At 45.1% G+C, this 23,276-nt stretch overlaps 1 protein-coding gene across 3 annotated transcripts; it reads right to left on the bottom strand.

Moving 5' to 3' along the window:
* Positions 1-726: 726 nt before the first annotated feature.
* Positions 727-23,258, bottom strand: LOC106590478 (queuine tRNA-ribosyltransferase accessory subunit 2). 3 transcript variants are annotated; one of them, XM_014181550.2, is made up of 9 exons: positions 23,167-23,258; positions 22,446-22,646; positions 22,283-22,338; positions 20,897-20,973; positions 18,775-18,984; positions 15,815-16,014; positions 10,130-10,308; positions 3,310-3,421; positions 727-3,193 (listed from the first exon to the last, which is right to left on the bottom strand). In XM_014181550.2, exons 1-9 carry the CDS (start codon positions 23,235-23,237, stop codon positions 2,923-2,925), a joined length of 1,377 nt encoding a protein of 458 aa, XP_014037025.2. In that variant the 5' UTR covers positions 23,238-23,258; the 3' UTR covers positions 727-2,922. The 3 variants fall into 3 exon arrangements, with proteins under 3 accessions (XP_014037025.2, XP_014037027.2, XP_014037028.2); XM_014181552.2 differs by having other exon boundaries at positions 10,157-10,308; positions 23,167-23,257; XM_014181553.2 differs by having other exon boundaries at positions 22,446-22,650; positions 23,167-23,248.
* Positions 23,259-23,276: the final 18 nt, after the last annotated feature.

Here is a 23,276-nt window from a genome sequence, read left to right as displayed (position 1 = left end):
CTCAGTTTGGCCGGGCGGCCAACTCTAGGACGAGTCTTGGTGGTTCCAAACTTCTTCCATTTAAGAATGATGGAGGCCACTGTGTTCTTGGGGACCTGCAATGCTGCAGAAATGTTTTGGTACCCTGCCTCAGATCTGTGCGTTGACACAATCCTGTCTCGGACCAATACGGACAATTCCATCGATCTCATGGCTTGGTTTTTGTTCTGACATGCACTTTCAACTGTAGGATCTTATAGACAGATGTGTGCTTTTCCAAATCATGTCCAATCAATTGAATTTACCACAGGTGGACTCCAAGTTGTAGAATCATCTCAAGGATGATCAATGGAAACAGGATACACCGGAGCTCAATTTTAAGTCTCATATCAAAGGGTCTGAATACTTATGTAAATAAGGTATGTTTATTTTTAATACATTTGCAAAAATGTCTAAAAACCTGTTTTGCTTTGTCATTATGGAGTATTGTGTGTAGATTGATGAGGATTTCTTTTTATTTAATACATTTCAGAATAAGGCTGTAGTGTAACAAAATGTAGAAAAAGTAAAGGGGTCTAAATACTTTCTGAAGGCCCTGTATAATACACTAAATAGTGTATTCCTCATGGACGATGCCCCGACAACCAATCATTCTCCACAGCTGTATACCAGGGTACAGGATGCATCAGTCACTTTTATACAGTGTGTGTGTGTGTATATGGAAAATGAATTAATAAAACCGTCAGGTATAAAGCACAATTACATTTATTAGATGTGGGAAAAAACTATCCAAGTTTTCATCAAATACTTAATTGAGTGCGAAAAATAATTACAGAAAAAGAGGGACCTAAATGAAAAGCAGATAAATAAAGCAATAGGTAATGATGCTAACAGCATCAGAGGTGGTTATAGACTGATGCTGACAGCATCAGGTGTATTTGTAGAATGATGCTGAAAGCATCAGAGCTGTTTGTAGAATGATGCTGACAGCATCTGAGGTGTTTATAAAAGGACAACATCGAGACCGATGTATAAAATGTATGTCAAACAAAAAACAATGATTGCAAAGTTAAACTAATGATACAGGTCTGCACAAGGACTACTTAACAATTTCCACAGAACATTTTACAAAAAGACATTTAATTGAACAGTGCAGATGTAGTTTGGTAACAGAACGACAGTTTGCTGTTTGAGCCGTTATTCTGTTACCAAACTTTGCATCTGCACTGCCCCATTTCCACTGGCCCTCCACCTGGTCCCCCTGCCCACTTTCCACTGGCCCTCCACACCCCTTCATCTGGTGCTCCTGACCCCTTTTTCCACTAGCCCTTCAGCTGGTCCTCCTGGCCCCTTTCCACTGGCCTGCCACCTGGTCCTCCTGCCCACTTTCCACTGGCCCTCCACACCCCTTCACCTAGTCCTCCTGCCCCTTTCCACTGGCCCTCCACACCCCTTCACCTAGTCCTCCTGCCCCTTTCCACTGGCCCTCCACACCCCTTCACCTAGTCCTCCTGCCCCTTTCCACTGGCCCTCCACACCCCTTCACCTAGTCCTCCTGCCCCCTTTCCACTGGCCCTCCACACCCCTTCACCTAGTCCTCCTGCCCCTTTCCACTGGCCCTCCACACCCCTTCACCTAGTCCTCCTGCCCCTTTCCACTGGCCCTCCACACCCCTTCACCTAGTCCTCCTGCCCCTTTCTACTGGCCCTCCACACCCCTTCACCTAGTCCTCCTGCCCCTTTCCACTGGCCCTCCACACCCCTTCACCTAGTCCTCCTGCCCCTTTCCACTGGCCCTCCACACCCCTTCACCTAGTCCTCCTGCCCCTTTCCACTGGCCCTCCACACCCCTTCACCTAGTCCTCCTGCCCCCTTTCCACTGGCCCTCCACACCCCTTCACCTAGTCCTCCTGCCCCTTTCCACTGGCCCTCCACACCCCTTCACCTGGTCCTCCTGCCCCTTTCTACTGGCCCTCCACACCCCTTCACCTGGTCCTCCTGCCCCTTTCCACTGGCCCTCCACACCCCTTCACCTAGTACTCCTGCCCCCTTTCCACTGGCCCTCCACACCCCTTCACCTAGTCCTCCTGCCCCTTTCTACTGGCCCTCCACACCCCTTCACCTAGTCCTCCTGCCCCTTTCTACTGGCCCTCCACACCCCTTCACCTAGTCCTCCTGCCCCTTTCTACTGGCCCTCCACACCCCTTCACCTAGTCCTCCTGCCCCTTTCCACTGGCCCTCCACACCCCTTCACCTAGTCCTCCTGCCCCTTTCCACTGGCCCTCCACACCCCTTCACCTAGTCCTCCTGCCCCTTTCCACTGGCCCTCCACACCCCTTCACCTGGTCCTCCTGCCCCTTTCTACTGGCCCTCCACACCCCTTCACCTAGTCCTCCTGCCCCTTTCCACTGGCCCTCCACACCCCTTCACCTGGTCCTCCTGCCCCTTTCTACTGGCCCTCCACACCCCTTCACCTAGTCCTCCTGCCCCTTTCTACTGGCCCTCCACACCCCTTCACCTAGTCCTCCTGCCCCTTTCTACTGGCCCTCCACACCCCTTCACCTGGTCCTCCTGCCCCTTTCTACTGGCCCTCCACACCCCTTCACCTGGTCCTCTTGCTCCCTCTCTTGTTATATCTTTTTTATTTGTTGAGATGCCTATTTTGTTTTTAGGGATGACTGCCGCCCGCTGCAAAGCCAATTTCTCCTTGGAGTCCCCAAAATGCATCCTGACTGCCTGAAAGTAATCACTGATCTGACATGACTGGGTAGGTGAGCGCAATTAAACAGAAACTTTGCCTTCATCTAGCCACCTTCAAACCCACAGATTATCCTCAAGGAAGGAGAGAAAAGGTCTCCCAACACTTTCACCTGAATCACTCCCATTATTCCTCCCACCTTTTGCCCAGCCCCCTCCCTGTCCCACCCTTACCTCTCCAACAAACCTATCCATCCTTCTCCCCAGCCCCCTCCCCGCTCATCCCCTTGCCTGGTCCTTCTAGTACTCTTTTCTTGAGGTGGTCCAGCTTGTCGCTGGCTAGCGCCCCCCTGAGGGCGGTGAAGAAGGCGCAGTAGTGGGCCGTGTTGTGGAGCATGAGCAGTACTCCAGCCAGCAGCTCATTGGTCACCAGCAGGTGGTGTAGGTACGCCCTCTGGTGGTTCCTGCAGCAGTAGCAGCCACACCCCTCCACCAGGGGACTGAAGTCATCTCTGTACCTGGAGAGCAGAGGGTCACACACAGATGAAACAGGAAGACACACACACATTCCTTAGAATAGAGTGAGAGGGACAGAGGCACACACCAACTGGCACAAACACTAATGGACACAAACCTCTTATCTTTCAGGTTGATCTCAAAAAGAGTCATCTCGGTTTGTTCTTCTTGGGGATTATCAGTTCCATTCTTCTGACCTACAGCAGCTTCGGACTTGTCCAACTCCACAACTGCCAAAATACACACCAATCAAATCAATCCCTTTGGCCACACCCATTCAACTAGACCAATCTGATCCATTTACTAAACCCACACATTCCAAAGTCCATAGAAGTCAGATCATGTCCTAAAACCATACATCCTAAACCAATTATGGCCCATTGTGTTCCATTTTCACGATCTTCTCCTTTCCCACAAAGGAATATCAGTATTTGCTGAATTCAAGGCCCCGTCCACCAAAACACACATTCACTCACAAAAGCATCCCCCCCAACACAAGGGAAATTCCTCGCCCAACAGCTTCATTAAATAGTTATCAGGCACTTCCTTCTAGAGAGAGCAGCTGAGGTCAACTGAAGGGCAAACAGAATGATCCAGTCAGTGTGACAGAGAGAGAGCGTGAGCAAGCAAGAACAACAGGACGGGGGGGGGCAAAGGAGGTGGGAAAAGAGGTGAAAAATGGAGAGGAGAGAGAGAAGTCAGGTCAGGAGGGAATGATAGTAAAGAGAGGGAAGATGAGTTTGACAGATGGAAGGAGAGAGGGGAAAAAAGGGATGGAGGGAGAGTGAATAGAGGGAGTGATCTGAAGAGTAAAGAGAGGGATGGAGGGAGAGTGAATAGAGGGAGTGATCTGAAGAGTAAAGAGAGGGATGGAGGGAGAGTGAATAGAGGGAGTGATCTGAAGAGTAAAGAGAGGGATGGAGGGAGAGTGAATAAGAGTGATCTGAAGAGTAAAGAGAGGGATGGAGGGAGAGTGAATGAGGAGTGATCTGAAGAGTAAAGAGAGGGATGGAGGGAGAGTGAATAGAGGAGTGATCTGAAGAGTAAAGAGATGGAGAGAGTGAATAGAGGAGTGATCTGAAGAGTAAAGAGAGGGATGGAGGGAGAGTGAATAGAGGGAGTGATCTGAAGAGTAAAGAGAGGGATGGAGGGAGAGTGAATAGAGGGAGTGATCTGAAGAGAAAGGGAGGATAGCGAGAATGAGAGAGAGGACAAGGATGGCAGGTGGTAAACCGAGGGCCTGTGGTGCCAGAGAAGAGGAAGATTGGGGCGAGGGCTGTGACACCTCCCCACAGAGCCCTCTAATTAGCTGAGGGGGGATTTGGATGCTGTCTCCTCATTCGCTGATGGACCCCAGTCCTGTCCTAACACTCACCTCCAGTGAATCTCGATACACTCCCCCCGTGTAGAATCGATTAGTGCTGTCTGATCCTCACCTTCTGAATCTGTTACTTTGGCCTGATATAAAAACTTTTACAGTTCTCAAACGGAAAATCCCACGGGAGGTTTCAATTTCCCTCAGGAACGCTTTAATCATATTGTGTTTTCTTTTCCTTTATCAGAGATTAACGGCAGGGCATGATTTAATTGTTATCAGTTTACTGGGGTAACAGTGAGATCATTTATTGATTTAATTTCACCATCTGACCCGTTGGGATTGTATCTCCACCCATTTATTTGATTTAACCGAGGGCTAGAAAACGCATATGGCATCTTATCCCTGCAAACACACACACACACACGTCTCTATTTATCTTGTTCACACACACAGCAAGGGACGCAATTATAAAGAAAGACACTTTCTATCATATTCACACAGTAATTAAAAACACACACACACACACACACACTGGTCTTTGCTGCCATAATTCCCAGTGGTATTGAACTGGAAGCTGGTTGGGAACAAAGTTTGTTGATTAATTCATGACGTTAAGCCAAAGAAGCCTCTCTTCAACAGAGAGATCTGTCTACACTGGCAGAAGGATCTGAGTGAATTAGAGACTGCTGTACTCTGCTGGACTCCCTGCAGTGAGGGGAAAGCCCAACGCCCCATGACTCTTAACTTCATCATCCTCCTCATCATCATACTGATTAACATCAATTAACTTCAACAGCGTGATCACAGCCTTCGCCCATGAGAGCCCACTGTAATGTTTAATCATGTACAGTGCCATGCAAAAGTATTAATCCCCGTTGGCGTTTCCCCTATTTTGTTACATTATAACCTGTAATTTAAATTGATTTTTATTTGGATTTCATGTAACGGACATACACAAAACAGTCCAAATTGGTGAAGTGAAATGCAAAACAATAAAACACGGAAAAGTGCATATGTATTCACCCCCTTTGCTATGAAGACCCTAAATAAGATCTGGTGCAACCAATTACCTTCAGAAGTCACATAATTTGTTAAATACAGTCCACCTGTGTGCAATCTCAGTGTCACATGATCTGTCACATGATCTTAGAATATATACACCTGTTCTGAAAGGCCCCAGAGTCTGCAACACCACTAAGCAAGGGGCACCACCAAGCAAGCGGCACCATGAAGACCAAGGAGCTCTCCGAACAGGTCAGGGACAAAGTTGTGGAGTACAGATCAGGGTTAAAAAATATCCAAAACTTTGAACATCCCACGGAGCACCATTAAATCCCTTATTAAAAAAATGGAAAGAATATGGCACCACAACAAACCTGCCAAGAGAGGGCCGCCCACCAAAACTCACGGACCAGGCAAGGATGGCATTAATCAGAGAGGCAACAAAGAGACCAAAGATAACCCTGAAGGAGCTGCAAAGCTCCACAGTGAAGATTGGAGTATCTGTCCATAGGACCATTTTAAGCAGTACACTCCACAGAGCTGGGCTTTACAGAAGAGTGGCCAGAAAAATGCCATTGCTTAAAGAAAAAAATAAGCAAACACGTTTGGTGTTCGCCAAAAGGCATGTGGGAGACTCCCCAAACATATGGAAGAAGGTACTCTGGTCAGATGAGACAAAAATTGTGCTTTTTGGCCATCAAGGAAAACACTATGTCTGGCGCAAACCCAACACCTCTCATCACCCCGAGCACACAATCCCCACAGTGAAGCATGGTGGTGGCAGCATCATACTGTGGGGATGTTTTTCCATCGGCAGGGACTGGGAAACTGGTCAGAATTGAAGGAATGATGGATGGCGCTGAATACAGGGAAATTCTTGAGGGAAACCTGTTTGTCTTCCAGAGATTTAAGCCAGGACGGAGGTTCACCATCCAGCAGGACAATGACCCAAAGAATACTGCTAAAGCAACACTTGAGTGGTTTAACCTGTCTGGGCTAGGGGGCAGTATTTTCACGGCCGGATGAAAAACGTACCCAATTATAGAATATTTCTAATACTAATTCTGAGTTTAGGTTGAACTTGGCAGGTGTCTGAATAGCTCACCATGATGGCTGAGCTATTTACTCAGAATATTGAAAAATGTGCTTTCTCCGTATAGCTATTTTAAAATCTGACACAGCGGTTGCATCCAGGAGTAGTCCATCTATAATTCTTTAACCTCTATGGGCTAGGTGGGACGCTTGCGTCCCACCTACTCAACAGCCAGTTGAATCCTGTGGCGCGTTATTCAAATACCTTTTTCAAAAATATGACTATTTTACACCATTTTAAAGATAAGACTCTCGTTAATCTAACCACACTGTCCGATTTCAAAAAGGCTTTACAACGAAAGCAAAACATTAGATTATGTCAGCAGAGTACCCAGCCAGAAATAATCAGACACCCATTTTTCAAGCTAGCATATAATGTCACATAAACCCAAACCACAGCTAAATGTAGCACTAACCTTTGATGATCTTCATCAGATGACAACCCTAGGACATTATGTTATACAATACATGCATGTTTTGTTCAATCAAGTTCATATTTATATCAAAAACCAGCTTTTTACATTAGCATGTGACTAGCATGTGACTAGCATTCCCACCGAACACTGCCGGTGAATTTACTAAATGACTCACGATAAACATTCACAAAAAGCATAACAATTATTTTAAGAATTATAGATACAGAACTCCTCTATGCACTCGATATGTCCGATTTCAAAAAATAGCTTTTCGGTGAAAGCACATTTTGCAATATTCTCAGTAGATAGCCCGGCATCACAGGGCTAGCTATTTAGACACCCAGCAGGTTTAGCACTCATCAAAGTCAGATTTACTATAAGAAAAATGTTATTACCTTTGTTGTCTTCGTCAGAATGCACTCCCAGGACTTCTACTTCAATAACAAATGTTGGTTTGGTCCAAAATAATCCATCGTTATATCCAAACAGCGGCGTTTTGTTCGTGCGTTCTAGACACTATCCTGAAGGGTAAATAAGGGTGACGAGCATGGCGCAATTCGTGACAAAAGAATTCTAAATATTCCATTACCGTACTTCGAAGCATGTCAACCGCTGTTTAAAATCAATTTTTATGCCATTTTTCTCATAAAAAAGCGATAATATTCCGACCGGGAATCTGCGTTTAGATAAACAGACAAAGGAAAAGAAAGCATTCGGTCGAAGCGGGCACGCGCCTAAGCCCATAGTACTCTGAGTGGCCACTTGCCAAAAGCGATAAAGTGTTTCAGCCAGAGCCTGCCTCGATATCGTTCAACTTTTCCCTGGGCTCTGAGACCCTATGGAAGACGTAGGAAGTGTCACGTTATTGCACAGATCCTGAGTCTTCAATAAAAAGAGCCAAGATGAAACACTACTTCTCAGACAGGCCACTTCCTGCTTGAAATCTTCTCAGGTTTTGGCCTGCCATAGGAGTTCTGTTATACTCACAGACACCATTCAAACAGTTTTAGAAACTTTAGGGTGTTTTCTATCCAAAGCCAATAATTATATGCATATTCTAGTTACTGGGCAGGAGTAGTAACCAGATTAAATCGGGTACGTTTTTTATCCAGCCGTGTCAATACTGCCCCCTAGCCCTAACAGGTTAAATAATTGTTATATATTTTGTCAACGTTTATGATGAGTATTTTTGTAAATTGATGTGCACATTCACCGGACGTTTTGGTGGGAATACATTTTCTGAACATCACAGGCCAATGTAAAATGCTGTTTTTGGATATAAATATGAACTTTATCGAACAAAACATACATGTATTGTGTAACATAATGTCCTAGGAGTGTCATCTGATGAACATCGTCAAAGGTTAGTGCTTCATTTAGCTGTGTTTTGGGTTTTATTGACACATGTCCTTGCTTGGAAAATGGCTGTGTGATTATTTTTGTCTATGTTCTCTCCTAACATAATCTAATGTTTTGCTTTCGCTGTAAAGCCTTTTTGAAATCGGACAATGTGGTTACATCAAGGAGAAGTGTATCTTTATAATGGTGTAAAATAGTTGTATGTTTGAGAAAGTTGAATTATGACATTTTGTTGTTTTTGAATTTGCCGCCCTGATATTTCACTGGCTGTGTCCCGCAGGTGGGACTAGCGCAGGTGGGACTAGCGTCTATGGGCTAGCGTCCCACCTAGCCCATAGAAGTTAAGGGGAAACATTTAAATGTCTTGAAATGGCCTAGTCAATGCACAGACCTCATTCCAATTGAGAATCTGTGTTATGACTTCGATTGCTGTACCTCAGCAGAACCCATCCAACTTGAAGGAGCTGGAGCAGTTTTGCCTTGAAGAATGGACAACAATCCCAGTGACTAGATGTGCCATGCTTATCGAGACATACCCCAAGAGACTTTCAGCTGTAATTACTGCAAAAAAGGTGGCTCTACAAAGTATTGACTTTGGGGGGGCGAATAGTTATGCACGCTCAAGTTTTTTTAAAATATTTTTATTATTTCTTGATTGTTTCATAATAAAAAATATTTTGTATCTTCAAAGTGGTAGGCATGTTGTGTAAATCAAATGATACAAACCCCCCCAAAATCTATTTTAATTCCAGGTTGTAAGGCAACAAAATAGGAAAAATGCCAAAGGGGGTGAATACTTTGCAAGCCACTGTACATTTTCAAATCAACGCAACGAGCGTACTGGGATTAGTATCAATCCAACACAAATCATCACCCTAACGTCAAAGACATCATTTTAACAAAACACTGTCTGTCACGTGAGTCACTGACACCATCACACACAACGAGTCCGACACGGGTTCTGAAAGGTCCGAATTAGGTGTAACAATATAATGCTACAGGCTTAGGCAGACCTACAACCAGGCCCAGAGGACGGTCCATGGTTCTGACAGCACTGTATCACACCTGTCAGTGTGGAGCGGGTCCATGGTTCTGACAGCACTGTATCACACCTGTCAGTGTGGAGCGGGTCCATGGTTCTGACAGCACTGTATCACACCTGTCAGTGTGGAGTGGGTCCATGGTTCTGACAGCACAGTATTACAGCTGTCAGTGGTCTATGGTTCTGACAGCACTGTATCACACCTGTCAGTGGTCCATGGTTCTGACAGCACTGTATCACACCTGTCAGTGGTCCATGGTTCTGACTGTACTGCATCACAGCTGTCAGTGGTCCATGGTTCTGACAGCACTGTATCACACCTGTCAGTGGTCCATGGTTCTGACAGCACTGTATCACACCTGTCAGTGGTCCATGGTTCTGACAGCACTGTATCACACCTGTCAGTGGTCCATGGTTCTGACAGCACTGCATCACACCTGTCAGTGGTCCATGGTTCTGACTGTACTGCATCACACCTGTCAGTGGTCCATGGTTCTGACAGCACTGTATCACACCTGTCAGTGGTCCATGGTTCTGACTGTACTGCATCACAGCTGTCAATGTGTTCTCAAAACATCACAAGTAGCCAGCAGAATGAAAATAATTGAATTGGGTGGCATCTGATGCACCCCCATTTGTTGAAGTCATTCAAGTAGCAGGCCACATAAGGGTTAGTAGTCAGCTATTGGCGCTTATGGAACACACAGACCTGTTGGGGGTGCCTGTACACCTGTACCTGCTGCCTCTGGGTCAGTGGTGATGTTGAAAGGGAAGATGAGAGCACAGCCTCGCTCTGTCACCTGGAAGGGGAAGAAGCTCTCAAACAGGTCCACTCCCGCCTCCACGCACGCCAGCACCTCGTCTGGCCGCCCCACACCCTGCAGCAGCCTGACAGACAGAAAGAGAGAGGCAGGCAGGCAAACAGACAAACGTATTACACTGTTGATCAATGATTGAATTATCAGACAAACTGAAAGAGACTCTTACCCATCTCTCTTATCCATCAGTGTTATCCCTGAAGCACTACAGATGCAGCATCTCTCCCTCTCTCACACACACACCAAAACCAATACAAAAACAGAACATCCACACACAGAACACATGCATGCTCACAGCAGACAGAAAAAAAACAGGTTGCATCCTCCTGAAACCCATTCCCCCTTAACCCACCTCAGTCTCAAAATCACTCACGTTTCCCCCTCACTCTCTCTACTCCACTGCCTCGAGTTTCCAGGGCCAAACTAATTTACCATCCCATAATGTTGGCCAGAGGGAGGGAGTGGATCTCCCAGCACCACCACAACCCAGGGGCAGGCCGACCCAGCACAGGCCGACCCAGCACAGGCCCGATGGAGCCCCTTTTCATTAAGGAACCGCAGTACGGCCCAAAGGGAGCATCTGGGGGTCTCTGATACGACCTGCAGCACCACTCTCTCCACTACTCCTTCTCCTTCCCAGAGCCCCAGTCGGCTCCCTCACCTCCAGGGAAAGGAGGAATAGGACAGAGGGAAGCAGGCTGAGTTCAGTGGGGAGTCTACTCTCTAGCCAGACCAGTATTCCCAGTGCGGCTGGAAGAAGAGTCGGAACGGGGTTGCCATGGCTCCCAGGAGGGAAGGCAGGGGTTGCCATGGTTTCCTGGAGATTCTGAGTGCAGAGTGATGGAAGGATAGAGGGAGGGGTGTCCGTCTTCCTCTTAGTCTCCCACTGTGAGAGTAACAGCAGTCCACTAGGGGGTTTTAGGGTTGAGTGTGTGCGGGGTAGGATTTAATAATAGTGTATAATATGGGGATGGGGTGGGGGTCGCCGTTTTTTCACCAGGGGTTGGAACTGAAATTAAGTTCCGTTCCACTGTTCCGACCTGCAAAATAAAGTCCAGAACCAGTACCGGATATATCGTTGCTTTGTTTGTTTCTGTAATTTATTTTTTACATTAGCTTGACCTTAAAGACTTGAATCAGTGCGGACAGAGCAGCTTGCTATAAGCGGGCAAGTTATAGTTCTTTTAGTCTAGGCAGCCGATGCATGGGCGCTATCGGCTGCCTAGGCTATAGTTGTTTACATGCGCAATGGACAGACAAGTGTAGGGTGCGAGATACGACTGAAATGTTGAGGGTGGGGAGAGGGCATTGTTATGACGTGCATTATCTGAATTAGGCCCACAGAATTATACCTAGGAAGGAGCGGCTTCTATGAAGGAACTTTGAATGTCTATACACTGCAGAGACTTGGCTTAGTGTTGGGACAGGCTAGCTAACAAGCGTGTGTGTGCAGAGCGGCACAAGAAATAAAAACACGTCTTTTCGTAGTTAATAAATCAAATGTGAAACGTGATAACAATAGCATCCGTAACTAGCATGGACAAAGTTAATCCATTCTTCTCTAATTAAAAATCTCTCCCTATTTTCGGAATCACACTTGTAACGTCAGTAGGCTACCTTGGCCTAAGCTTCGGCAGGGGGAGGGGCAGGTAGCCTAAACACACACTGGCAAAGAATTTCAGCTGGCAGGCAGACACGAACACGTTTCTGAGTGACGGACTGAGGGCTTTGCATAGGCGCCTTGTTGCGTTTTTTTTTGTGAAACTGAAAATAATGCCTGGAATGAAAGTTATTACCGTAATTTCCGGACTATAAGCCGCAACTTTTCCCCCACGCTTTGAACCTCGCAGCTTAAACAATGACGCGGCTAATATATGGATTTTTCCCGCTTTCAATTTTTTTTTCTCAAAAAGAAAACACATTCTGTGACGTGCTCAGTTTTTTGGCGGCATGAAGCTTTTATTAGACCAATGAAATTGCCAAACGGGTTAAGGTCAAACAACTTTTTTGTTTACTGTTTAGATTAAATCGAGCGCTCTCAAACTTCCCATCATTCTTATTATGGTAGTCATTTTGTCACCCTCATCATGGCAAAGACACGGAGAAATGCATATGATGCAGCTTTCAAGTTGAAGGCGATTGATCTGGCTGTTGGAAAAGGAAATAGAGCTGCTGCACGGGAGCTTGGTCTTAATGAGTCGATGATAAGACGTTGGAAACAGCAGCGTTAGGAATTGACTCAGTGCAAAAAGACAACTAAAGCTTACTGCTAATTATTATTTTTTTGTTACAAGCCGTTTTTCGTTAAAGCATATTTTTGTTACAAGCCGTGTTTCGTTAAGGCCTGTAAAGTTCATTTGTTTCAATGTACCGGTAGGCACCTGCGGCTTATAGACATGTGCGGCTTATTTATGTTCAAAATAATAATATAAAAAATAAAATTGTGGGTGCGGCTTATATTCAGGTGCGCTCAATAGTCCGGAAATTACGGTAATCAGTTCCCATGCTTTTAAAATAGTGGTTCTGTTCCAGAACAGTATAAGTCACTTCTTCCTGGTTCTGATTCTGTTCCTCTAAAAATGTATTTATTTTTCGGGTTCAATTTCCCTGAACCGTTTCCAACCCCTGGTTTTCACAGGTGTCACATGATCACTCAATTAGAGCCATTAATTGGTCAGTCAGTCCTCTCCCCTTACCTGGTCCCTGCTGTACGTTCTAAAATCGGTCTGAGTGGAGAGAGAGAAGAGCCAGACTGCAGACGAGAGACAAAGAGGAGTAGAGAGCGGGAATAGACAGACTGGAACAGTGGAGAGAAGAGACCGAGAGGAGTGGAGAGGGAGATAATTAAAGCGTTAAAGGAGGTATGGATTGTTTTTGAAGAACATCCTGCTTTGGGGGGGGGTGGAGCGAGGGAAGGAGAAACACAAATAATTGGTGCTGTAAGGGGAGGAGGGGTGAGTCAGGGAAGGAGAGAGAGTGGGATGGGATGAAGGAGCATTCATATTTAGGGTTTATGGGAGTGTAGGTGTGGACAGGGTGAGTAAGAAGGGTAAAAGCTGCTAACTGGAGCTGGTGTGGCAACTCGAGCTAGCTAGAGCGTATAAAGCGTTAATGGGCAGGGTTGCCAACTCAGTAGCTTTGATCTATGTCATTGTGACATTGACTCCTGCCGGCAACTTTTCTTCCCTCTGAAAGCGATTAGCAACATATTCAGATACTTTTTTTAAGGCAGCCTCAGTTTTTCCTCAGAGTTGTTGATAGATTTACCAACTAACTTTTACTGCCGTGAAGCAGCCGAGAGGAGGGAGAGAGAGAGTGGGAGAGATCAGCTGCCTGAGGCAGAGCTGCAGCACACACAATGTGCTGACAAAGAGCACATCGTTCTGTTTTGACAGTTTAGTCATAATAGACATAACATAGTGGGATATGTCATTCCTGCCAATGCACTCTACAGAGGGAGCTGTTATGTCACAAGCTTATAGACCCCTTTCCAGTACACGACACACTGATGTCACGCACAGATGCGTGCAACTCTTGGCTGCAGTGAGGGAGCCATCGTCATCTGCGCTCATTCAACAGATTTACGTTTTTATTACTTCTAAACAAAATAACTTTTTGGGGTTCTCACACGATTAAAATGTTTTGATTATTGCTTGAACATTAGCTAAGATTATATTTGGTTGTATAACTATTTTGGATGCAGCATTTGTTAGCTAGAATGCTAATGCTCAATGACATTGGCTGTAACAAAACCTAGCCAATGTGTTCTTTAAGTATAATTCAGTTGATTTGCGATGATGACGCAAACATTATACACTGCTCAAAAAAATAAATGGAACACTTAAACACAATGTAACTCCAAGTCAATCACACTTCTGTGAAATCAAACTGTCCACTTAGGAAGCAACACTGATTGACAATAAATTTCAACAGGTGGAAATTATAGGCAATTAGCAAGACACCACCAATAAAGGAGTGGTTCTGCAGGTGGTGACCACAGACCACTTCTCAGTTCCTATGCTTCCTGGCTGATGTTTTGGTCACTTTTGAATGCTGGCGGTGCTTTCACTCTAGTGGTAGCATGAGACGGAGTCTACAACCCACACAAGTGGCTCAGGTAGTGCAGCTCATCCAGGATGGCACATCAATGCGAGCTGTGGCAAGAAGGTTTGCTGTGTCTGTCAGCGTAGTGTCCAGAGCATGGAGGCGCTACCAGGAGACAGGCCAGTACATCAGGAGACGTGGAGGAGGCCGTAGGAGGGCAACAACCCAGCAGAAGGACCGCTACCTCCGCCTTTGTGCAAGGAGGAGCAGGAGGAGCACTGCCAGAGCCCTGCAAAATGACCTCCAGCAGGCTACAAATGTGCATGTGTCTGCTCAAACGGTTAGAAACAGACTCCATGAGGGTGGTATGAGGGCCCGATGTCCACAGGTGGGGGTTGTGCTTACAGGCCAACACCGTGCAGGACGTTTGGCATTTGCCAGAGAACACCAAGATTGGCAAATTCGCCACTGGCGCCCTGTGCTCTTCACAGATAAAAGCAGGTTCACACTGAGCACATGTGACAGACGTGACAGAGTCTGGAGACGCCGTGCCTGCAACATCCTCCAGCATGACCGGTTTGGCGGTGGGTCAGTCATGGTGTGGGGTGGCATTTCTTTGGGGGGGCCGCACAGCCCTCCATGTGCTCGCCAGAGGTAGCCTGACTGCCATTAGGTACCGAGATGAGATCCTCAGACCCCTTGTGAGACCATATGCTGGTGCGGTTGGCCCTGGGTTCCTCCTAATACAAGACAATGCTAGACCTCATGTGGCTGGAGTGTGTGAGCAGTTCCTGCAAGAGGAAGGCATTGATGCTATGGACTGGCCCGCCCGTTCCCCAGACCTGAATCCAATTGAGCACATCTGGGACATCATGTCTCGCTCCATCCACCAACGCCACGTTGCACCACAGACTGTCCAGGAGTTGGCGGATGCTTTAGTCCAGGTCTGGGAGGAGATCCCTCAGGAGACCGTCCGCCACCTCATCAGGAGCATGCCCAGGCATTGTAGGGAGGTCATACAGGCACGTGGAGGCCACACACACTACTGAGCCTCATTTTGACTTGTTTTAAAGACATTACATCAAAGTTGGATCAGCCTGTAGTGTGGTTTTCCACTTTAATTTTGAGTGTGACTCCAAATCCAGACCTCCATGGGTTGATAAATTGGATTTCCATTGATTATTTGTGTGTGATTTTGTTGTCAGCACATTCAACTATGTAAAGAAAAAAGTATTTAATAAGATTATTTCATTCATTCAGATCTAGGATGTGTTATTTTAGTGTTCCCTTTATTTTTTTGAGCAGTGTATTAAGCAGGACATTCATGCAAGCTTTAAAATCCAATTATAATCCGAATGTAGTGTGAAATACACTCATAAGCAAATAAATAGGAACTATTAAGAACTCCCATGTGTTCTGCCACCAACTTGTGCGGCAATTTTTTCTAACACAGAAAAGGGTCTGTGATGCATCCATGTAGTGCCTATGAAGAGTTTTTGTATGCTATATAGCCTTTATAAGCGCACACACACCTGGGTTTGTCCTCAGGCAGCTCCTTGATGATGGCAGTGATGAGCTGGGTCCGGAGGTGCTGCTCCATGGCTGCAGTATGGAGCCCGTCCAGACAGAATCCTCCTACTGGCCGCTTGGCCGTCTCCCTGGCCGACCGCACCCTCTCCTCCAGCACATCTCCTCCCTCCACCACCCCCAACACCTCCACCCCACTCAGCTCCTGGAGACCACAGAGCAAGAAAGACTGGGTTCATACACATTTTGACAGATGGTATTTTATGACTTTTCCATGACTTTTAACCAAATTTCCATGACCAACAATTGGCGGTCTCTCTATGTACAGAAGGTATAAAAAGTAAGCGTAATGTGGTATCGACACTGGGAGGCTGCTCTCTGATTCCATGTACCATCTCCTGTCTCTGAGCAAGGCACCTCCCACAAAGTAGAATACCTGTTAGGCAACTGTATGAAACATGTGGTCAACCCTCAGACTGGAGAGATACTGGGTGGTCAACCCTCAGACTGGAGAGATACTGGGTGGTCAACCCTCAGACTGGAGAGATACTGGGTGGTCAACCCTCAGACTGGAGAGATACTGGGTGGTCAACCCTCAGACTGGAGAGATACTGGGTGGGCAGGCTTCTGATCAAGCCCTGCTCAAACACGTCAGAGACAGTTTATCAGGGTCGGTTGAGCAGCTTACTTCTAAAATGTAGTTTGCTAGAAGAGGACAAGAATAAAAGCCTGTACACCCATTGGCTCTCCTGGAGGATGGTTGACCACCCTTGATGTAAAACATTGCAACCAAATACATTTTATGCCTTTTTAAATAAGTTACTCATTCAATATATTATAGATAAAGAATCCACACATTCTCTTCAGTCATATTTAGCTACCTTAGCAGTGTTTACTTTGCAGGCTGACTAGCATCTATTGAGTTACAATGCCTCAAACTTGATGCCCAAATCAACTGGAAGTATCTACAAAACAAGATCCACATCATCCAAAATAAATGGTACATATCACTAATTTTCCTAAAATTAAATGTTCCCGATTCACAAATTATTCTGATTCACATGATTCAATTCAACGCGATTCAACCAAACCCCAACTAATACAATGACAAAGTGAATCGTTCGTTTCATTAAAATATAATTGTTGAAATGAATCACATAATTAGTTCAAAAAAGTAAATCAACTTTGCATTTATTTTTATTTAAACTAGGCAAGTCAGTAAAAAATAAAAACACACATTTTTTTGGGGGGGGGTGACAATGATGGCCTACCAAATGGCCTCCTGCGGGGCTGGGGGATTAAAAATAAAATAAAAATATTGGACAACACACACACACGACAGTATGGCCTTATTTTTTGGGGACATTGACATGACAAACATGTATAGCTTAACGGTTAACTAGAGAGTACAAAATACAGTTGAAGTCGGAAGTTTACATACACCTTAGCCAAATACATTTAAACTGAGTTTTTCACAATTCCTGACATTTAATCCTAGTAAAAAAAATCCCTGTCTTAGGTCAGTTAGGATCACCACTTTATTTTAAGAATGTGAAAATGTCAGAATAATAGTAGAGAGAATTATTTATTTCAGCAGTTATTTCTTTCATCACATTCCCAGCGGGTCAGAAGTTTACATACACTCATTTAGTATTTGGTAGCATTGCCTTTAAATTGTTTAACTTGGGTCAAACGTTTTGGGTAGCCTTCCACAAGCTTCCCACAATAAGTTGGGCGAATTTTGGCCCATTCCTCCTGACAGAGCTGGTGTAATTGAGTCAAGTTTGTAGGCCTCCTTGCTCACACACGCTTTTTCAGTACTACCCACAAATGTTCTGGTTATGTCAATATAGGACTCGTTTTACTGTGGATATAGATACTTTTGTACCTGTTTCCTCCAGCATCTTCACAAGGTCCTTTGCTGTTGTTCTGGGATTGATTTGCACTTTTCGCGCCAAAGTACATTCATCTCTAGGAGACAGAATGCGTCTCCTTCCTGAACGGTATAACGGCTGCACGGTCCCATGGTGTTTATACTTGCATACTATTGTTTGTACAGATGAACGTGGTCTTGGCTGATTTCTTTTGATTTTCCCATGATGTCAAGCAAAGAGGCACTGAGTTTGAAGGCATGCCTTGAAATACATCCACAGGTACACCTCCAATTGACTCAAATTATGTCAATTAGCCTATCAGAAGCTTCTAAAGCCATAACATCATTTTCTGGAATTTTCCAAGCTGTTTAAAGGCACAGTCAACTTAGTGTATGTAAACTTCTGACCCACTGGAATTGTGATACAGTGAATTATAAGTGAAATAATCTGTCTATAAACAATAGTTGGAAAAATTACTTGTCATGCACAAAGTAGATGTCCTAACCGACTTGCCAAAACTATAGTTTGTTAACAAGAAATTTGTGGAGAGGTTGAAAAACTAGTTTTAATGACTCCAACCTAAGTGTATGTAAACTTCCGACTTCAACTGTATGTTTTGAATTGTCTACCTACCTAGTTAGTCTGTTCTCTATCACATTTTATAGGCCTGCTACCTGCTGAATTGTCCGACTGTCTGTCTCTTCTTGAGCAACAACCCACTCGTCTCACACAGACACACTTTGTCATTCCGAACCTGGCTGATATGTTTATTTTTATATGACTGTTAAAATATATAACTGAATAAATAAATTACATTAAACAGAAATATAATTCATTCTATGACTTTTCTTAACCTTTCGGATTTTATTTACAAATTCCATGACTTTTCCAGCATTTTCATGACCGTACATCACAAATTGTGATAGAGAGACAGAGATATTTTGACAGTAAAAGTAGCCCGTGTCTGTACAGTATACTTATAAATGACTGCCACACCCCATGTAAGTGAAGCTTTTAATTTAATTCCTCTAATATTGGGAGCATCATCATGGCCTTGTGTGAGGCTCCAGCAGCATGAGTCCCAGACAGACCTGTGTTTTGTGGTGGAGGAGCAGACACTCATCCAGGTGGGCCAGGGTGCGGTCCACTGACTTGCGGACCCTCTTGCGAGAAGTGTTGATCTGCCAAGTCTCTCCGTCTGCCATGCTCTGGTACAGGTCTGGCTGGACAGCCTTCTGAAGAGCCATGAACTTCGCAACCGTCAGCTCGATACGACCGCCACTACCCCACACAGACACCGTCTGGAACAAACACAGACAGTGTTAGCACAGATAGAATAATGAGCCAGATAATTCACCGGATGTATAAATGTGAAGCATCCTCTTGGCGTTTCCTCTCACTACCAAAAATGGTGATGAGAGGAAGCACAGTGGCCGGCAGTGGGAGAAGATGGAACGAAAAGGGGTTTGGCCGACATTCTGCACATTTTCTCACCGATAAAACATTTGATCTCAATACAGTTTTCTGTTCCCAAAACTAACTTGGTATGCAGTGCCTTCGGAAAGTATTCAGACACCTTGACTTTTTCCACATTTTGTTACATTACAGCCTTATTTTAAAATGGATTTTGCAAATGTATTACAAATTAAAAACACCTTACTTACATAAGTAATCAGACCCTTTGCTATGATACTCGAAATTGAGCGCAGGTGCATCCTGATTCCATTGACCATCCTTGAGATGATTCTACAACTTGATTGGAGTCCACCTGTGGTAAATTCAATTGATTGGACATGATTTACAAATGGCACTCACCTGTCTATATAAGGTCCCACAGTTGATAGTGCATGTCAGAGCAAAAACCAAGCCATGAGGTGGAAGGAATTTTCTGTAGAGCTCCGAGACAGGATTGTGTCGAGGCACAGTTCTGGGGAAGGGTACCAAAACATTTCTGCAGCATTGAAGGTACCCAAGAACACACCGGCCTCCCTCATTCTTAAATGGAAGAAGTTTTGAACCACCAAGACTCTTCCTAGAGCTGGCCGCCCGGCCAAACTGAGCAATCGGGGGAGAAGGACCTTGGTCAGGGAGGTGACCAAGAACCCAATGGTCACTCTGACAGAGCTCCTCTATGAAGATGGGAGAACCTTACAGAAGGACAACCATCTCTGCAGCACTCCTCCAATCAGGCCTTTATGGTAGAGTGGCCAGACAGAAGCCACTCCTCAATAAAAGGCCCGCTTGGAGTTTGCCAAAAGGCACCTAAAGGAGTCTTAGACCATGAGAAACAAGATTCTCTGGTCTGATGAAACCAAGATTGAACTCTTTGGCCTGAATGCCAAGAGTCACGTCTGGAGGAAACCAGACACCATCCCTACAGTGAAGCATGGTGGCAGCATCATGCTGTGGGGATGTTTTTCAGTGGCAGGGACTGGGAGACCAGTCAGGATCAAGGCAAAGATGAACGGAGCAAAGTACAGAGAGATCCTTGATGAAAACCTGCTCCTGAGCGCTCAGGACCTCAGACTTGGGTGACAGTTCACCTTCCAACAGGACAACGACTGTAAGCACACAGAAAAGACAACGCAGGAGTGGCTTTGGGACAAGTCTCTGAATGTCCTCGTGTGGCCCAGCCAGAGCCCGGACTTGAACCAGATCAAACATGTCTGGAGAGACCTGAAAATAGCTGTGCAATGACCCTCCCCATCCAACCTGACAGAGTTTAAGAAGATCTGCAGAAGAATGGGAAAAACTACACAAAAACAGGTGTGCCAAGCTTCTAGCTTCATACCCAAGAAGACTCGAGGCTGTAATCGCTGCCAAAGGTGCTTCAACAAAGTACTGAGTAAAGGGTCTCAATACTTATGTAAATGAAATATTTCCTGTTTAAAAAAAAAAAAAGAATTGTAAACATTGAAAAATAAAAGTTATTGCTTTGTCAGTGGGGTAGATTTGAGAAAAAAAAGTAATACATTTTAGAATAAGGCTGTAACATAACAATGTGGAATAAGTAAAGGGGTCCGAATACTTTCCGAATGCACTGTAGTTATAACAACCTATGTTGTTAGTGTCAACTCTGACACATACAACTACACACACACACACTCAATCACACTTAACTCCCAGAAATGTAAAGCATTTAGACTGACACCAATGCTTAGTCTAAAATATCATTTTTGCTGGATAAGTAGAACCCCAAACATGACCGCTGACCTTGTTGGTGATGTGACCTGGGGGGCATGAGGTCGCAGGGTCGTGGAGAGAGCAGTACAACACTGTGTCATGAAGACCTGTGAAAAGGTCAACCGCAGTATTAAAGCATGCATAACACTGCATTCATTCTACTGCAGAACAGACAGCACAGCCGGTCCAGTAGCATGAGTAAAAGACGCATCACCTAATAGTATACACAGCAGCAGGAGGTAGAAACATAGACTTGTTGGTATTGTCAGATAGTTCATTCATTCTGTTAAATACACACTGGAAGCCATGCAAGAGAGGAGGCGTGGCCTTATCAGAGGCCAGCTGTGAGAGAAGATCAGAAGGTGACAAAACCAGAACCTAAACAAAAGCAACAATCACTGGCAGGCGGTGGCACGCTCACTTTTAATTACCCAATCAGGTTGCTCCCTCCCTGCCTGCCTGCCTCAAGACACAATGTAATAATTCTCTGCGTGTGAACAAGTGCTGGGACGCCAATTATATTTTCTCATTTCAACTTGGCTTGCCCAGGGGCAGGAAACAGCTCAGTGGTGCCACACTACAGCCAGCCATCTCGGTTAGAGAGTGATGACATTTGACTTTCCTACATGAGGGCTGTTTCAAAGCCATTCGGGACTTACGAAGCATACAATCGGAGCTCTTAGAAAGGGCTAAGGCGGATTGTGCTTTTCAACAACGCACTTCTGCATCTTCCATTCAAATATTCAGCAACAAAGTGATGTACTTTTCTCTTTATGTCCAACTGCTTTCTAGTTACGCTGAGACAAAATGTATAGAAAGTTCTGTACATGTGTTCATGTTAAAAACTTAAGACACTTTCACTTACATTAATGAAAATGTGGTCACTTAGTAGCGCATGTCTAATAGGATATGCTCTAAGCATATGAATGCATGACATGTTCGACTTTCCTACTGCAACGGCACAGTCAGTGTAGAGCGGACAGTAGATGTAGTGAGGGGGTGAGTACAATTTGTGGAACGTTCCAACAGGAATCTGTTACAAAACTTCGTAAATTACAAGGTTGCCAACCAAGGTTGCCAACAAACAACGCATACAAAGTTGTATAGCGGCAGAATAAGATACCGGGTAGGGCGTGGGCCATTTCATTATGTTTTTCACTCACCATGTTTATTCCGAAAAATGTCTGTCCTCACTCTGGTAGCCTATGGACAAACATTAAGAATAAGCTAGGTGGTGAATTGATGCCTTTTCGGCAGCTAGTTAGCTAGGTTTGTATGCGTTGCTACTTTGTATGCGTTGTTTGTTGGGAACCTCGTACTTTACCAAGTTTTTGGAATAGATTCCTGTTGCAACGTTCCACAAATTATACCCACCCGTAGTGAGGCATAATATCAACAAGAATAGTCAGTGCCAACCTGCAAACTTCCTGACTCCCTCCTTGAACTCCTCCAATACTTCCTGGTGTTCCGCTCTAAACGAAGTACACACAAAGCAAGTACTTTAAATACTATTTTGATGTGTGTGTGTTTTAGAGAGAGAGAGACAGGGAAAGAGTGTGCTAATGGAAGAGGCTCTCACAGTGTGTTCAGGGTGAGCTGTGTGACGGAGGGCAGGTTGTTCAGTGTGTGCAAAGTGTCCTGGGTGAGGTGTGGCACGGTGCCGCAGCGGGTGTACAGCAGGCACCCCGGCACCTCTAGGGAGTGTTGTCCTGCCTTGCCGAGTCCCGTCAGCACACCTAGCCGACAGCCCTGCACCACCAGGGACAGCTCCAACTTCATCCTGCCTGACAGACAGAGGAGCGAAACAAGGTGGATGATGACAGATGACGAAAGAGAGTGGGCTTGTTTGACATCGACTGACTGATCTACTACTCATTATTATTTGTAGATCAGTCAGTCAAAATATACCCACAATGCATCACAGATTTGATGCCCTCTAACACGCAAGTGTGAAAGATGGAGTATTGACATTTGTGGTGCAAGTAGAAAGGCATATTATAAGCATATAATAGAACATAATAGAAACGGCTGATGCCAGTAATTAACAGATATTTACGGTTTAAATGTTTGTCCATACGTACTATGGCCAAAATGGAAAAACAACTGGCTAACTTGACGATGTTGTTAGCAATCGCTATCACTACTGTAGCTACATTCAGTGGCGTTTTTAATAGTCCAGCATAATAACAAATGTTAACATTTGTCTGATTTTCGAAAACCTAGACAAAGCTCAACAAGATAAAGTAACGTTTTGATATTTTCAAAACATAGTAATTGAACATTAATCATCTTTCGCTTACCAGGAACCAAAGCACGTGAAAACTACACGTCGCGGAGTTAAGAACGGCGCACGCACTCCTGTCACTTCCATTGTACGTCATCATTTTCGGCGAGAGAGAAAATCGTCACG

This window comes from Salmo salar, chromosome ssa29, assembly GCF_905237065.1.
Source record: "Salmo salar chromosome ssa29, Ssal_v3.1, whole genome shotgun sequence".
Lineage (NCBI taxonomy): Eukaryota > Metazoa > Chordata > Actinopteri > Salmoniformes > Salmonidae > Salmo > Salmo salar.
Note: the sequence above shows the minus strand (reverse complement) of the source record. Positions and strands in the feature narration are given on the sequence as shown.

Coding starts and splice junctions, on each gene's coding strand:
- LOC106590478 (XM_014181550.2), bottom strand. CDS start 23,237: ATGGAAGTGACAGGAGTGCGTGCGCCGTTCTTAACTCCGCGACGTGTA. Junction 22,647..23,166: donor TTCACGTGCTTTGGTTCCTG/GTAAGCGAAAGA, acceptor TCTGTCAGGCAG/GATGAAGTTGGAGCTGTCCC. Junction 3,422..10,129: donor TGTACAGGCACCCCCAACAG/GTCTGTGTGTTC, acceptor GTATTTTGGCAG/TTGTGGAGTTGGACAAGTCC.